The 12,764-nt window shown below is 30.9% G+C and overlaps 2 protein-coding genes, 62 non-coding genes and 1 pseudogene across 65 annotated transcripts; 27 read left to right on the top strand and 38 right to left on the bottom strand.

Moving 5' to 3' along the window:
• The first annotated feature begins 437 nt into the window (after positions 1–437).
• 21ur-5102 lies at positions 438–458 on the top strand. The gene has a single exon (NR_066031.1).
• Positions 441–512, top strand: mir-8198. The gene has a single exon (NR_131664.1). It is a non-coding gene; the product is annotated as a pre-microRNA mir-8198 (primary transcript).
• 21ur-5348 lies at positions 491–511 on the top strand. Its single transcript, NR_066030.1, has one exon.
• 21ur-6991 lies at positions 495–515 on the top strand. The gene has a single exon (NR_066028.1).
• A 209-nt stretch (positions 516–724) lies between these two features.
• 21ur-748 lies at positions 725–745 on the bottom strand. The gene has a single exon (NR_066027.1).
• Positions 746–1,015: 270 nt separating this feature from the next.
• Positions 1,016–1,036, bottom strand: 21ur-4218. Its single transcript, NR_066026.1, has one exon.
• On the bottom strand, positions 1,019–1,039 carry 21ur-999. The gene has a single exon (NR_066025.1).
• Positions 1,020–1,040, bottom strand: 21ur-10072. Its single transcript, NR_066024.1, has one exon.
• Positions 1,041–1,092: 52 nt separating this feature from the next.
• 21ur-1628 lies at positions 1,093–1,113 on the bottom strand. The gene has a single exon (NR_066023.1).
• Positions 1,114–1,317: 204 nt separating this feature from the next.
• Positions 1,318–1,338, top strand: 21ur-9377. Its single transcript, NR_066022.1, has one exon.
• 21ur-6879 lies at positions 1,319–1,339 on the top strand. Its single transcript, NR_066021.1, has one exon.
• Positions 1,340–1,399: 60 nt separating this feature from the next.
• Positions 1,400–1,420, bottom strand: 21ur-10344. The gene has a single exon (NR_066020.1).
• Positions 1,421–1,610: 190 nt separating this feature from the next.
• 21ur-650 lies at positions 1,611–1,631 on the top strand. Its single transcript, NR_066019.1, has one exon.
• On the top strand, positions 1,615–1,635 carry 21ur-13821. Its single transcript, NR_066018.1, has one exon.
• Positions 1,636–1,739: 104 nt separating this feature from the next.
• 21ur-7777 lies at positions 1,740–1,760 on the top strand. Its single transcript, NR_066017.1, has one exon.
• A 184-nt stretch (positions 1,761–1,944) lies between these two features.
• Positions 1,945–1,965, top strand: 21ur-13179. The gene has a single exon (NR_066016.1).
• Positions 1,966–2,071: 106 nt separating this feature from the next.
• 21ur-3505 lies at positions 2,072–2,092 on the bottom strand. Its single transcript, NR_066015.1, has one exon.
• Positions 2,093–2,489: 397 nt separating this feature from the next.
• Positions 2,490–2,510, top strand: 21ur-12656. Its single transcript, NR_066014.1, has one exon.
• On the top strand, positions 2,491–2,511 carry 21ur-2699. The gene has a single exon (NR_066013.1).
• A 227-nt stretch (positions 2,512–2,738) lies between these two features.
• Positions 2,739–2,759, top strand: 21ur-13315. Its single transcript, NR_066012.1, has one exon.
• Positions 2,760–2,770: 11 nt separating this feature from the next.
• 21ur-9920 lies at positions 2,771–2,791 on the bottom strand. Its single transcript, NR_066011.1, has one exon.
• On the bottom strand, positions 2,774–2,794 carry 21ur-11693. The gene has a single exon (NR_066010.1).
• A 483-nt stretch (positions 2,795–3,277) lies between these two features.
• Positions 3,278–3,298, top strand: 21ur-1771. Its single transcript, NR_066009.1, has one exon.
• Positions 3,299–3,517: 219 nt separating this feature from the next.
• 21ur-4193 lies at positions 3,518–3,538 on the bottom strand. The gene has a single exon (NR_066008.1).
• Positions 3,539–3,888: 350 nt separating this feature from the next.
• On the top strand, positions 3,889–4,179 carry H25K10.2 (uncharacterized protein; the record flags this gene model as incomplete). The annotated part of the gene is made up of 1 exon (NM_070520.2): positions 3,889–4,179. One exon carries the CDS (start codon positions 3,889–3,891, stop codon positions 4,177–4,179), a length of 291 nt encoding a protein of 96 aa, NP_502921.2.
• Positions 4,180–4,698: 519 nt separating this feature from the next.
• Positions 4,699–4,719, bottom strand: 21ur-7654. The gene has a single exon (NR_066007.1).
• Positions 4,720–4,833: 114 nt separating this feature from the next.
• 21ur-11600 lies at positions 4,834–4,854 on the bottom strand. Its single transcript, NR_066006.1, has one exon.
• Positions 4,837–4,857, bottom strand: 21ur-8751. The gene has a single exon (NR_066005.1).
• On the bottom strand, positions 4,838–4,858 carry 21ur-7112. Its single transcript, NR_066004.1, has one exon.
• Positions 4,859–5,119: 261 nt separating this feature from the next.
• 21ur-5143 lies at positions 5,120–5,140 on the top strand. The gene has a single exon (NR_066003.1).
• 21ur-12451 lies at positions 5,123–5,143 on the top strand. The gene has a single exon (NR_066002.1).
• Positions 5,144–5,649: 506 nt separating this feature from the next.
• On the bottom strand, positions 5,650–5,670 carry 21ur-3537. Its single transcript, NR_066001.1, has one exon.
• Positions 5,671–6,215: 545 nt separating this feature from the next.
• On the top strand, positions 6,216–6,236 carry 21ur-5937. The gene has a single exon (NR_066000.1).
• A 5-nt stretch (positions 6,237–6,241) lies between these two features.
• 21ur-3759 lies at positions 6,242–6,262 on the bottom strand. The gene has a single exon (NR_065999.1).
• A 130-nt stretch (positions 6,263–6,392) lies between these two features.
• Positions 6,393–6,413, bottom strand: 21ur-14442. Its single transcript, NR_065998.1, has one exon.
• Positions 6,396–6,416, bottom strand: 21ur-1120. Its single transcript, NR_065997.1, has one exon.
• Positions 6,417–6,652: 236 nt separating this feature from the next.
• On the top strand, positions 6,653–6,673 carry 21ur-6199. The gene has a single exon (NR_065996.1).
• A 665-nt stretch (positions 6,674–7,338) lies between these two features.
• Positions 7,339–7,359, top strand: 21ur-996. Its single transcript, NR_065995.1, has one exon.
• A 31-nt stretch (positions 7,360–7,390) lies between these two features.
• On the bottom strand, positions 7,391–7,411 carry 21ur-5379. Its single transcript, NR_065994.1, has one exon.
• Positions 7,412–7,529: 118 nt separating this feature from the next.
• 21ur-597 lies at positions 7,530–7,550 on the bottom strand. Its single transcript, NR_065993.1, has one exon.
• Positions 7,531–7,551, bottom strand: 21ur-14619. The gene has a single exon (NR_065992.1).
• On the bottom strand, positions 7,533–7,553 carry 21ur-15237. The gene has a single exon (NR_065991.1).
• On the bottom strand, positions 7,534–7,554 carry 21ur-10619. Its single transcript, NR_065990.1, has one exon.
• Positions 7,555–7,663: 109 nt separating this feature from the next.
• Positions 7,664–7,684, top strand: 21ur-6378. Its single transcript, NR_065989.1, has one exon.
• Positions 7,685–7,858: 174 nt separating this feature from the next.
• On the top strand, positions 7,859–7,879 carry 21ur-4591. The gene has a single exon (NR_065988.1).
• A 111-nt stretch (positions 7,880–7,990) lies between these two features.
• On the bottom strand, positions 7,991–8,636 carry H25K10.141 (annotated as a pseudogene). The gene is made up of 2 exons: positions 8,478–8,636; positions 7,991–8,177 (listed from the first exon to the last, which is right to left on the bottom strand). Coding segments are annotated over exons 1-2 (346 nt in total).
• On the bottom strand, positions 8,161–8,181 carry 21ur-1418. Its single transcript, NR_065987.1, has one exon.
• 21ur-23 lies at positions 8,285–8,305 on the top strand. Its single transcript, NR_065986.1, has one exon.
• Positions 8,637–8,835: 199 nt separating the features above from the next.
• Positions 8,836–8,856, top strand: 21ur-5370. The gene has a single exon (NR_065985.1).
• Positions 8,857–9,157: 301 nt separating this feature from the next.
• On the bottom strand, positions 9,158–9,178 carry 21ur-9894. Its single transcript, NR_065984.1, has one exon.
• 21ur-1108 lies at positions 9,161–9,181 on the bottom strand. Its single transcript, NR_065983.1, has one exon.
• A 214-nt stretch (positions 9,182–9,395) lies between these two features.
• On the bottom strand, positions 9,396–9,416 carry 21ur-10916. The gene has a single exon (NR_065982.1).
• Positions 9,399–9,419, bottom strand: 21ur-2928. Its single transcript, NR_065981.1, has one exon.
• Positions 9,420–9,437: 18 nt separating this feature from the next.
• On the bottom strand, positions 9,438–12,528 carry H25K10.1 (Purple acid phosphatase). Its single transcript, NM_070519.5, has 5 exons — positions 12,368–12,528; positions 11,507–11,665; positions 10,581–10,849; positions 9,965–10,468; positions 9,438–9,826 (listed from the first exon to the last, which is right to left on the bottom strand). The coding sequence occupies exons 1-5, from the start codon at positions 12,495–12,497 to the stop codon at positions 9,638–9,640; spliced, it is 1,251 nt and encodes a 416-aa protein (NP_502920.3). The 5' UTR covers positions 12,498–12,528; the 3' UTR covers positions 9,438–9,637.
• On the bottom strand, positions 9,529–9,549 carry 21ur-7638. Its single transcript, NR_065980.1, has one exon.
• 21ur-10811 lies at positions 10,465–10,485 on the bottom strand. Its single transcript, NR_065979.1, has one exon.
• On the bottom strand, positions 10,833–10,853 carry 21ur-15103. Its single transcript, NR_065978.1, has one exon.
• On the top strand, positions 10,957–10,977 carry 21ur-4158. The gene has a single exon (NR_065977.1).
• On the top strand, positions 11,111–11,131 carry 21ur-4922. Its single transcript, NR_065976.1, has one exon.
• 21ur-12342 lies at positions 11,688–11,708 on the bottom strand. The gene has a single exon (NR_065975.1).
• 21ur-8064 lies at positions 11,689–11,709 on the bottom strand. The gene has a single exon (NR_065974.1).
• Positions 12,008–12,028, bottom strand: 21ur-2492. Its single transcript, NR_065973.1, has one exon.
• Positions 12,011–12,031, bottom strand: 21ur-11695. Its single transcript, NR_065972.1, has one exon.
• On the top strand, positions 12,284–12,304 carry 21ur-10615. Its single transcript, NR_065971.1, has one exon.
• A 120-nt stretch (positions 12,529–12,648) lies between the features above and the next one.
• Positions 12,649–12,669, bottom strand: 21ur-7972. Its single transcript, NR_065970.1, has one exon.
• Between the last annotated feature and the right edge of the window lie 95 nt (positions 12,670–12,764).

The raw sequence follows: 12,764 nt of genomic DNA, 5'->3' as shown, positions 1-12,764 counted from the left end.
ATGTATTCTGCCAGAAAAGATGATCAGTGGGTGCCCAGGTATAAAAGGTTTTATCATTTTCAAGGTAAAATAATCGATCGTTTAAGGAGTTTTTTTTCGAGGGAACAAAGGACCAATAACAGTTAAATAGTCCAATCTTTCAATTGTATATCATGGATTTGATGAAACAGAAAATTTTTTAGATTTTCAAAAAAAAAATTAAATTTCTGTTCTCAAACAACTTCAAAATTATTTAAATTTCATTTTTATTTTGTACTGTCACTTTCCCAAGTTCATAAGTTAGTTGAATTATGTCTTTCAGATTTCTTGGAAGCTTCGTGAAATTTCAAAGGTTCTTTAAAAAATTAAAATGTTCGCTGAATTTTTACTAATCAGATCTAAAAAAAAATGTCCACTTTCATATTGTTCATTAAAATAACTATAAGTTTCGAATTCAATAGTTGAACAGTTTCAATTTGTTTTTAAATTGTTCTACAACAATTTTTAAGAATTAATTACGGATACTGTTCAAAAATTAAATTGCATGTTTTTCGAAAATCAATTGTGATCTTTTAAATTAAAAACAAACAATTTTTTTGCCAAATGTAAAAAATTCAACGTTTTAGCGGCTTTATGACACGTAACAAAATTTTTTGTTGATTTCAAATATCATTGAAATAGTCGTGTCAGCAAAAATAATAAATGTAACGCAAAATTTTACAAAAGTTCCTGTTTCACAATGTTAATAAAGAGTATCCCAGACCCATTAAAGAAAATTTGAAAGCAATTGAAAATACCAGTATTGTGAAACAGTTTTTAACAATGGTTTCACGTAAACATATTTTTAAAGAAAAATACTTGTATTTCCAAAACTGATATTTTTTAACTGTTTCCAGACGGTTTATCACCTGTCTTGAAAATTAAATTACAATGTAAAAATGCCAAAGTTTTCCAAAACCCCACGAAATTTCTGAAAATTGATAACTTAAGATTTACTCGGAAAACCTTTTTTAAAGTGATTTTGAAAATATTTTTGATGTTTGAGATTACTGTTCAACTAATAATTAAAGTTTTACCAATACATTTTTGATATGAATGTGAAATAGTGCTTTTTTTCAGTAGGTCAAATTTTTAATAAATCTTGTCAAAATAGTAGTTTTTGAGAGGATTGTTAAACAGTTTTCATATTTTTAAACCTTTTTAGTATTACCAAAGAACTTTACTGCAAAATAGGTTCAATTTTTTCAGAAATTATTGGAATTTTTTTTTTTTGGAAATTTTTTAAAAATCTACTGTTTCATTTCATCCATAACCTTATTAAATTAAAAAAAATAATCATTTTACTACAACCAGTTTGAATCAAACAATTTTTGAAATAAATTGAACATTAGTTTTCTACTAAAATTTTGAGCAGTTTTTCAGAAAAAAAACCAATAGAGCAGTAAACTTTAACAAAAAAAATTACACAAATGGTTGTAGTGAAACAGAGCTAAAATTTTCTTTGTGTATATTTTTCTGTAAGTGTCAGGATACAAACTTTCAAACACAAAAATTGAAAGAACATCAAACTTCCTTCAATTTTTTTTCCGTTTCAATGAGATCATATTCTGACAAGATGCAATTCCGTTTATTCAATTTTGGGAATGTTCGGTTGGGCTCGATACTTGATCTTTTCTGACAAAAATTAATTTTTTTGTTAGCCATAGCACATAGGTGTGTTTCAACAATATCATAATTTAACAAATGTTAATTTGGCTTGTTAAAAATGGAATATAGTTTAGCTTTCAAAAATTTTTAGTTTTTAATGTAAAAAATTTTTGAGAAAACTTGTTTCATTTCTTCCTCGCATTTTGAACCTATTAAACCAGTTAAGTTTACAAGTATGTGATCCGTTTTTGATATTGAAACAAAAATAAAAATTTTCGACATATTAACTTAAGTTTTTACAAATTTTAAAATACTTGCTGGGATCTATTATTGTGCATTTTAAACAAGAGTATTTACCAATTGTTTAACAATGTTTGTGTGTTTGTGAAACGTACAGAATTTTTTCGATTTTTCAATGTTTTGACAAAGAAACTATACACACAAATCAGAAGTGACTAAAACATCATTACCAACATTAACTCAGGATAACATTAATGAAAAACTCGAAACGGTTAAAAATTTATTTCTAATAAACATTTAAAATTTCTAGGATATATTGCAATTTTTTAACATTATGCCCCAGTGAAACAATATTTTTCAAGTATTTTTACTTTGCAATTCCGCGGGCACTAATCTCATTTTTCAACAAGAAAATGTTAACGATCTGTATTAATTTTTTAGTAAAATAATAATTTCTAGCAGTCTTTTTTTTCTAGTTTTCTAAAAAAATTTCCATCTTTCTTGTTTTCGAACTCACGTCAGCCCAAGTTAATCGAATATCAGTTTTTGTAGAGAAGTGAACTGATTTATAAATTTTAATGTTTCAAGCAGGTTTTGAATATACACCGGTTTTTAAATGAACGTTTTCATTTCCGTCTTATCATCCATTTGTGAGCGAAATCCAATAAGTTCAGCTATTTTTGGCGTTTATCACATATAAACTTCCATACAATTCTCTCATTTTTTGACAATAAATTCAAAAAATTAACTACAGCCATATCCTTTTTTTCATTCATTTTCAATCACCAGTCTTGAAATAAAATGATTTATCTTCAAATAATATTCAATGTTTCAGAAAAGATATTGTATTATCTCAAGATACTATCTCCAAATCTGTGTAAACGTACATAAGGCGTTTCATAATCAAAAAACGGAAAAGGGCATAATAATGTGTCTGCAAGCAATAGTTTTGATATAGCATTGATGAAACAGTAAAAATATTTTACTATGCAAAAATGTAAATTGTCTGATATGTAATAGACAAATCTTTCTTTTGGAAAGAAAGAGATTGGAAGATTTGAATCTAGATGACCATCAGTCATTATTTGCCTTTTCCGGGCGACTGGTGGTTGCCCTTTTTCCTTTTTTCTACAATTTTTATTCTGTCCTCGAAAATTGAAAAGTACGTTTTTGACTCAATGTTTAATATTTCCTATAAATTTTTCAAAAATTATTATAATCTCAAGTGCATCCTCCATTTAATAATTTTATGAGGGATTAATATTTCCTATAAATTTTTCAAAAATTATTATAATCTCAAGTGCATCCTCCATTTAATAATTTTATGAGGGATAAATCCCTTCTGACCTAAACATCGAAAAATATACTATTTCATGTTGTTAACTTAGGGCGTTCAGTAAGCTCAATCTATTACAATGTTAAAAAATTGAAATTTGTTTGTTTATTTTTTTTAATTCGGAAAGACTTTGAAATTCTACGTAGGATACAACGTTTTGGATACTTTTAAATTTAAACTTTTCAGATGCACATTTTATGTTGCGTGGATAGTGAAAGTACCAGTTACAGAACAGTGTCAAGTATTGAAAAAAAAAAGCGACGCTCAAAAAGGATTTGATATGTTTAGGAAATTTTAAATGTAGTAAGAACAGAGTGAAGGCAAGTGGCCGTTGAATTGAAAAAAAAATGAAAAATGAAACTGATATGTACAATTTGAAACGGTAAAAATTTGTGAGCTTGCAAAAAAAAAATTTAGTTGTTTTATTGGAGGTGGTTATAATGAAGGTTCTTGCCAGAAATTATACCATTGACAAGAAAATGTTATTATCGTTCTTATCTGGTTTAAATTCGTCTTCCCTTCAAAATTCTGATTCAACAACAACAATGGATATCTGGATATGATACCTAGCAACCACTAACGAAGCAATCTCTGGGGACCCGTCGCGTGTGCACTTCGGGGCTCACCTTTCAAGTATTTCATTTTGACACATTTTTCCTAAACTCGCTTATTTTACTTTTTCCCAGATGCCCCCAAAAAAGACAATGGAACAGCTTGTAAAGGATGCCGAAGAGATATGCCGTATCCAAACTCTCATGTATGAAGAGAGAATGGCTCGAGTAGCTTTGGAGACTCTAAGTTCATCAGTCCCAGCACTCAAAAGAGTTCCGTCAACTTCTAAAATTCCACCGGAATCCATATCTCAATACAAACGTTGGGCAGCGATGAAGATTGACTTTCCAGAAGCACAACCACCAAAAAGCAAAAAAGATACGGTTTCCAGTTCGGAGCAATCGTCAAGTGATGGTGGACACTAGAGAAGTTAGTTTTTTTGAACATTTAGGTTCTCAGAGTAGGTTCTCACAGCGGCCGTCAATTTCCAAGTTTGGCTACTCACTGTACTTAATAATACATTGTATAATGAGTGGCTAAACTCGGAAACTGACGGCCGCCGTAAAAACCTACCCTCGGAAAATCTCGGAAAATCCTATCTTAAACACTTTGATTTTCAGATCTCTCCCGTCACAAAAGCTTCTGAGCTCATCTTTGTTTCTAAGCAGTCATTCTCAATTATACCTCAGTTTTTTACTCGCCCTAAGAATTTTCTAAGAATTTTCTAAAATATCCTCTCCATGATAACTCAAAAAAAAACTGTAACCTATAGTATGAAAAGACTTTAAAAGTACATCTATTCAACCTAGATTTTCAGCTCTCCAGTTATATTTTCTTCTTAGAACCCATATTATTTTCTGTATAAAATTTTCATTGTCATCACTCATTTTGCTGTGTTTGCACTGCTACAATCTTGAAATTGCGATATTTTTTGTAAATTCTCAAAAACAGATCCGTCCACTGCAGTGATTGACTTTTCACGTAGAGTATCAAATCGCCAACGTGAAACAGCGAATTATTCAAAAATGGAGTCTTGGAATACTTGGGCAATGTTTTTTTTTTTTTAAATATTGGCAACGAAAAACCTACTTGAAACTTCACCAACATTTTTGCCGTTTTCTTAACGCTATCTTAATACCTTGAAACAGTAAAATATTTGAAATTTTGGGTTTAGTTCGGTAAGATATTCTTGTAGACTGAATGAAATACACATTGAATTTCAATAACTATTATAATCTTTTGGCATTTTTCTGCTAACTTTTCTGAGTTTTTCAACTTTAAAACTAAAAAAACAAAATTTTTCAAAGCAATATTTCAACTGTTTCACATTGTTGTCTTAAGAATTTTTTAATATAGGCCAAATGTTAGTAGGTGTTCAAGTTAGGGCTGTACAAATCGGCGTCCGGTCGTCCGATTTTGACACCACCGGACGCACTGCGTCCGGTTTTGGGGTAGGTTTCCACGGCGGCTGACAATTTCCGAGATTCGCCACTCACTATACTTAATCAGCAATTTTATAGTGAGTGGCGAAACTCGGAAATTGTCGGCCGTCGTGGATAGCTACCCCCAACCGGACGCATGTGCGTCCGGTTCGGACGACCGGACGTCCGGTTGTACAGCCCTAGTTCAAGCAATCAAGTTTTCAAAAATATTATCAAGAATTTAAAACATTACAATTTATAGCCAAGCCAGTTGGAATAATTGAAGCATGTTCTGAAGAAAAAATGGTGAAACAAATCAAAAAGGCGTTGAAATTTTTACATTTGGCAAACGTATTTCAATTGGTTGCATTTTAAATTAAAAATATCATAATTGACTTTTGAAAAAAAATCTGGAACTTTAATTTAAAAAAAAAACAAACTTAGTTTTTAATGACAGGTTTTATTACTATTTCCGGTTTTTATAACTTTGACATATTGTAGTAGAAAATTTTGTCATTAATTAAAAACAAGTTGAAACTGTACTAGAAAAAATATTGTTAAGTTTTTTTTTTACAATTTCGTATAACGACTTCCGCGATTTTATGTGCTTTTAATTTCTATCGTTATATGGCAAAACTGATTATTTTTCTTCGTTTTTTCTTTGTTTTAAAGTTTGAAACACAGTCTGTCAACTTTTCAGACATTTTTCCTTAAAGAATACTTTTTAATTGCAAAAAAACTAGCCGAAACTCTGGAATTAGCCTACAATCGATTATTCAAAATTGATCAGCATTTTTCTTTACGGAAAAATGTCTGAAAAATTGACAAACTGTGTTTCAAATTATGAAAACCCTATTAATATAGCCGTTGATTTTTTAGAAAAAGCACCACAATTGCACTAAAGATTGTTTTTTTTTCAATTTTCCGGCTTCACAGAATCACTATACTCTTCCGAATTGGTAACTTTCAATTTTCGAGAATTTAGAAAAAATACTGTTTCATTCTAATTTGAAATTGTTAACATTGGAATTTGTTAACAGTTAAACAGTGGAATTAGGAATTTCGTTCGATTGGACACCCCATTGGAATAAACTCGCAATTATTTTGCAATAGAAATTGGCTTCTTGAAGCATCATATTTTGGAAGTATCTTCCAACACAAGTGATCAATTCACTTGGATACAGGATCATAAAATCAAATTTATCAAAGATTACCAGATTCCCTAACAAGCGGTTGAAACACTACCATAAATTGCCACATCAAATTAAATAAACATTCTGAAACAGTGGAAAATTTCGTTAGATATTTTATGTTGGAAATAGCATTTAATTCGGTATTCATAAGTTCTTTTGGTATTTTCACATTAATTTTGAATTAAAATCTGGAAGTTAGATTTTCCAAAAATTCAAAAATAACTCAAAATAATTTTCTGTTTCATGATTGTTTTGTATTTTCAATTCTGTCATGTTTTTCTTGATCGGAAAGAAAGCTGAAAACCCTAAATAAATGTATGATTTTGGCAACTTACCTGTTGGACTTTTAATGCCTTTGTATTCCAAAAAAGCATCAAATACTGCAACACAAGATTCATAAAGAATCCAAAGATTTGAGTTTTTATTTGACTCACAACACAAAATTAGATGGCCAGAGAGAAACCAACTTGGTGCATATTTTGCAAAGAAAAAATTATTCAAAATCATTCAAAGTAGAAATTTGAAAAACATTTCAAAAATTATAAGTGTGGCCCAAGAATTCATTTCAAACCAAATTTGAACGTTCTCTCCACAAAGTTAATTAAAATTTGTGTCTCTTTCAAATTTCCATAACAAAAACACATGAGCTTTGAAAACCGTTGGATATTTCACCGTTATTCCTAGAGCCAAAACCAAATGTGAATCGCTATTTTTAATTCAAAATGTAATACTTTTATTGCGGTTTACGCCATATTTCATACAAACACCAGAAATTGCAATTTTGAGCAAATTTGACCCAAATTTTTTGTTGAATTCAAGAACTTTCAGAATATTATTATACCTATTTCAAATATGCTACAAAGTTTAGCAATTTTTCTAAACAAAAGAAAAAACTCACTATTAGTTGAACATTAAGTTTAATCAATGTTTCAGCTTGTCTATTTCACAAGTTATTGTTTATAAAACTTAATGTAAAAATTACCTAACTGCGTATGTCTTTATTGAAGTTTTCATTTTGAGTTTTGAGTTTTCACCACTTACTATTAGTAACAAAAAAAACTATCAATTGAATATTGAAATTTTGAAACAGTAATTTTTCGTTGCAAAGTTTTCAGTCTAACGGTACCGTGTTAACCAACTTTTGATATTTTAATTTTTATATGACATGGTTTTACATTCTTAATAAGTTTTGAAAACCATAACATTTGAAATTAACATGCTGAAACATTAGTTACAGTTATTTTTCTACTATTTCGACGAATTGGTAAAGTTTTAGCATAATTGAAATACAATGATTCTTCTACAATTCTCGAACTTTGAAACGTTGTTTTGTCAGGAAAAACACCACAATTGTATTTAAGTTTAATTATTTTTCTGCCTTACATAATCATTCTACTCTTCTGAATTGGTAACTTTCAATTTATTGATAATTTAGAAGAATTTCTGTTTCACTCTTATTTGAAATACTTAACAGTACTTAATAATTCCATTACAATATGGTAGCTCGATCTATAAAAATTCAAATTCATGCAACTGTCTTGCAGTGATGATCCTCAAAACAATGCGCCCGGAGAATTCGTAGTGTAATGATGTCGAAAATCAAAAAAAATGTATTTCCGACATCCGAGATGTCACCAATATGAATAATTACATCTAATTGATCTCGTTTTTCTGTTAGGTAATCAATAGTTTCTTGGCCTTTATCAAAACTCAAATCTCCAAAAATCGCAGCACGGAGGGGCTGGAATTGATCGGGTTGGCGGAAGTTGAAAATGGAAGACATTGCTTGAGAGCTGCCTACTTGGTAGTCTGAATTTTTGCTGAGTTATTTGTTAAATAATTTGAACTACTGAAACAAAAAATATTTTACTGTTTCACAGTGTAAGTATATACTTTTTAAAGTAGGAGTATATCAATATAATTAGGAGTATATCAATAAAATTATCATCACGTTCAATTTCCTTATCATCTTAAAAATTTGAGTTTTGATCTCTGATTTTCAATTTTAATTATCAACAAAAACCAAAGACATGTTTCACCTTTTCAGTATATTTTCACACTTTTGTAATGTGGTATTTCAACCGTTGCCGTTATATCTATTGAACTCACAATAAACTTGCCCCTGAACCAAATTTTGCATAGTTGCTCTATGAGTGTATCTCATTTGTCCATTTTCTTGATCAGCCCATACCGTGGTATTTCCCTTGGCAGTGAACCTCAATGCATCCCGAGAAAGCCCAAATAGTGCATACGGAGTCAAGTTTGGCACTGAAAAGTAGAAATTTTTAGTAGTTTAGCTTTAGCTAAGAACCAATCAAAAGAGTACACTTAAAATTTTTAGAAAACAAACATTTTAGAAAACAGATAAAGTCTCTTAAAGCGATGTTTTGTTAAACCGAAGCACTAGTATAAAAATAATTACTGTTTCAAACAACTTTTTTATCCTGAGTTTGAAAACTGTGAGTACTCGTAAATGTGCCAAGCAGTCGCTATATCCTTCAAGTTTCGATTGGGACTCGGAATAAGATAGGAAATCACAATTTGGCAGTGATGAAGAAACTCTTGCGTATGCCAAAAATGAAGCAGAAGGAGACGTTCACCACTTTTGGACGAAACAAGTTTATATTAATTTGTAAACCTTTTCTAATTGAGCAACTTTTTGAAACCGAGGATCCAAATGTTTAAGAATCAAAATGAACAATTCAGTGTTTAAAAAAAATTAAAAAAAAAACACTGGGGGGGGGGGGGGGGCGAAACCCTCAAGTGCCAATTTTTTTCGAATTTTTCTGCTTGTGAATAGACCAGGAGGAACAATAAAATTAGCAATTCAACACAAATATACCAACATTATGAAACATGTAAAAAATTGGTGATAACAAAATGTTTTTCTTTCAATATTTTGACATATGTTTATCAAAGTGTAGTTATGAATTTTTAACAGGAAAATACAAGTAAGCCTGAAAATGAAATTAGCTAAAAATAAACATTCACGTGATTAAATAGTAAAAACATTTTTGGGGGAACGAAACCCATAAGCACCAAAAACAATCATTCCATAAAAAATTAACCATTTGTCATTTGTATTGTTTGAAACGGTAAAACTTTGATTTTATTATAAGTAAACTCGTAGTCGTTTTGTTTTGCTGTTTTCCATGCTAATTGAACTATTTAAACTAGTGAACTGTTGTACTAACATGGACTAATAAATATACATCATAACTGAAACCGCTAAAATTTTTTTGTTACAATTGAACAAGAGAAATCAATTTTCACGTTGAGTTCTTCTCCAAAACGAAAGAGTCTAATGAAGTTATATTTCCACTGAATGTATCCACAAAATCCGTGAACAAATGTGTTGAATTATGTACGGTAAGGTAAGTGTACCCGTATTCTCCGAGAGCTTTCACAGAAAAATCCTGCATTATGTGATCAGATGGGTCTTCATGGGAGTGGCATCCCTGGAAAAAATGTGGGCAAACTCAGAAAATGTCGGGCGCTGCAAAGCACCCTCACACACGCTATTATTCGCCTACGCCCCCAGCCAACCCGCGGAGCGTCGGCCGCAGTGCAAAACGTGTTTAACACCCGCAACTCACCGCTGATCCAGTCAAAATATAAACTGGTGCAGGTGCATTTTTGATATGTCCAGGATTCTCTGATTTATATGGATTCTTATTATAAATTGGCCACATTCTCTCGTAAGTATGCCTGTGTCCATATAATACCATATCAACTGTATACTCATTCAATAAATCCTCTAATCCAGGAAATAGCTTCCCGAGTCCTTGTCTTGGAAGGGTATCCCAACCATCATTACATCCTTCCGGTGTCTCATTTGAGCAGTACCATGGTCTATGGAGCATTACAATCACCCAATTCCTAGAGTTTTGCTCCAAATCCTCTCGGAGCCATTTGTATTGAGCTTGAGCTTCTTTAGACATTTTCTCGGGGTAATACTCTGAGTTCAAGCCAATAAAATGGGCATTTCCAAAGTCAAAACTCCAGAAAAGATTATCGTTATATACTCCATTTTTAGGCATTGTGAAGCGATGAATAATATGATTGAAAATTGAGTTCGACTCGTGGTTTCCCGCGAAAACCTAAAAAAAAACATTTATTAGATTCCAAAATGTCTTGCAAAAGTTTAACTCTTTGGTGAAACAGTCAATTTTTTTTTGAAATTTTTGAACTTTTATTCTTGTTTCCACCTACCATATATGGAACATATGCTGCAAATGGCTCAATAACATTCATATACTCATCTCCAGTTGTTCCATTTTGGTCATGAAGGTTGTATGCCAAGTCACCAATATGAATAATTACATCCAATTGATCTCGTTTTGTGGTTAGGTAGTCAATAGTTTCCTGGCCTATATCTACACTTAAATCTCCGAAAATTGCAGCACGGAGGGGCTGGAATTGATCGGGTTGGCGGAAGTTGAAAATGGAAGACATTGCTTGGGAACTGCCTACTTGGTAGTCTGAATTTTTGCTGAGCTATTTGTTAAATAATTTGAATTACTGAAACAAAAAATATTTTACTGTTTCACAGTGTAAGTATATACTTTTTAAAGTAGGAGTATATCAATAGAACAAAAATTGAAATAAATGAAACTATTGTAGATTTATACATTTTCGGTAAGCAGCCGACACTTTGCCATCAGCCTAGGGAATCAGCCTTTTGTAAAACCCCGACAGTTTCAATTAGAGCATAAGGTATGACTGGGATATTTTGTTATTGCTTGTATTTCGTTATGGGGTTATTTAATTAATGTTGCAAAATGTATTTAAATACATTTGTTACGTATTTTCATACAGTCGTGACGTCATTTTTCTACACTTTTTGATTTTCCGACACTATTTGAATAACCCCATTAGGTTCTTTGAAGAAATACTGCAGGTCAAATGAAAAATCATGCGCTTCTGTTAGAGTTTGCTCCCTTATCAGTTTTTTGGTACTGATTAGAATTATCATCACGTTCATTTTCCTTATCAAATTTTCAATTTGAATTTTGATCTTGGATTTTCAATTCAAATTGTCAACAAAAAAACCAAAGACATGTTTCACCTTTTCAGTATATTTTCACAGTTTTATAATGTGGTATTTCAACCGTTGCCGTTATATCTATTGAACTCACAATAAACTTTCCCTTGGACCAAATTTTGCATAGTTGCTCTATGAGTGTATCTCATTTGTCCATTTCCTTGATCAGCCCATCCCGTGGTATTCCCCTTGGCAGTGAACCTCAATGCATCCCGAGAAAGCCCAAATAGTGCATACGGAGTCAAGTTTGGCACTGAAAAGTAGGAATTTTTTAGTAATTGGCTTTTAGCTATGGAACCAATCAAAACAGTGTACTTAACATTTGACAAGATTGTGAAACAGTAAAATTTTGAAAATTTTTTTAGAACAACCTGAAATACAAACTGTTTTTTTCACGTTCTTCACGGACCATTAATTTAGATTCAAAAATGTTTTTGCGGTAATTTAGTTTCAAATTACGAAAAAACTGTAAAAAATTCTAAAAATGTAGAAATTTTAGTAAAAAAAACTATACAGAGTTAATTTGATGACAGCTTTTTTTGAGGTTTCTGTTTTTCAGTAAATTTATTTAGTTTTTTGTATCGGTGATTTTTTTGTTTCGTACTCTAATGATCTAATAGTCAAACCTTTTTTAATTGAAAATTCAACAATACTTTGAAACTGTAAAATTTTTTCAATTCTGAAATTCCTAAAATCCACCAATTTTGAACTCGAACAGAATTTATCTAAAATTTCTTACAAACTATCAAATCTGCGTTCAAAATTTTGTGCTCTTGAAATGTTCACATCTCACAATTACAAAAAATATTTTTGAACAATTTACACTGTTTCACATCATTTTTATATTAAATTGTTGTTTTTGAAATATTGTTTATTATTTCTAATTTGAATATTTAATTACGAAATGGTGTCTACAAAAATTGATAAATTGTTATATATTAACAAGTGAACTTACGTGGATCATGTGTCAGCCACGTCACCACCATCTCATCTGCCTTCCCACTTAAACTCAAGTGAACTTGTTCCACGGGATTTCCATTCGAAAATTGAAAAGTTAATACAAAAATTAACGATTTGAGGAACATTTTTCAGTATGACTTGTAGTTATTTTTCCTTAATTTATACTGTTCACGTCATTTTTTAAACTGATTTTATCAGTTTGTGCTCTTACAAGACAAAGTGACAAATTTCATTGAAATTTGGGGTTCGAACTTGGCTGATTGGAGGTTTGGCCCTAATGTAATTCACCTGAACATAACAAAAAATCACATTTGGTTTGACAATTTGAAAAAGTTTTGAAACAGTAATTTTTTGAGTGTTTGGTAAAGTTCATAACTGCCTCCCAATAAAAT

Source organism: Caenorhabditis elegans, chromosome IV (genome assembly GCF_000002985.6).
Source record: "Caenorhabditis elegans chromosome IV".
NCBI lineage: Eukaryota > Metazoa > Nematoda > Chromadorea > Rhabditida > Rhabditidae > Caenorhabditis > Caenorhabditis elegans.
Note: the sequence above shows the minus strand (reverse complement) of the source record. Positions and strands in the feature narration are given on the sequence as shown.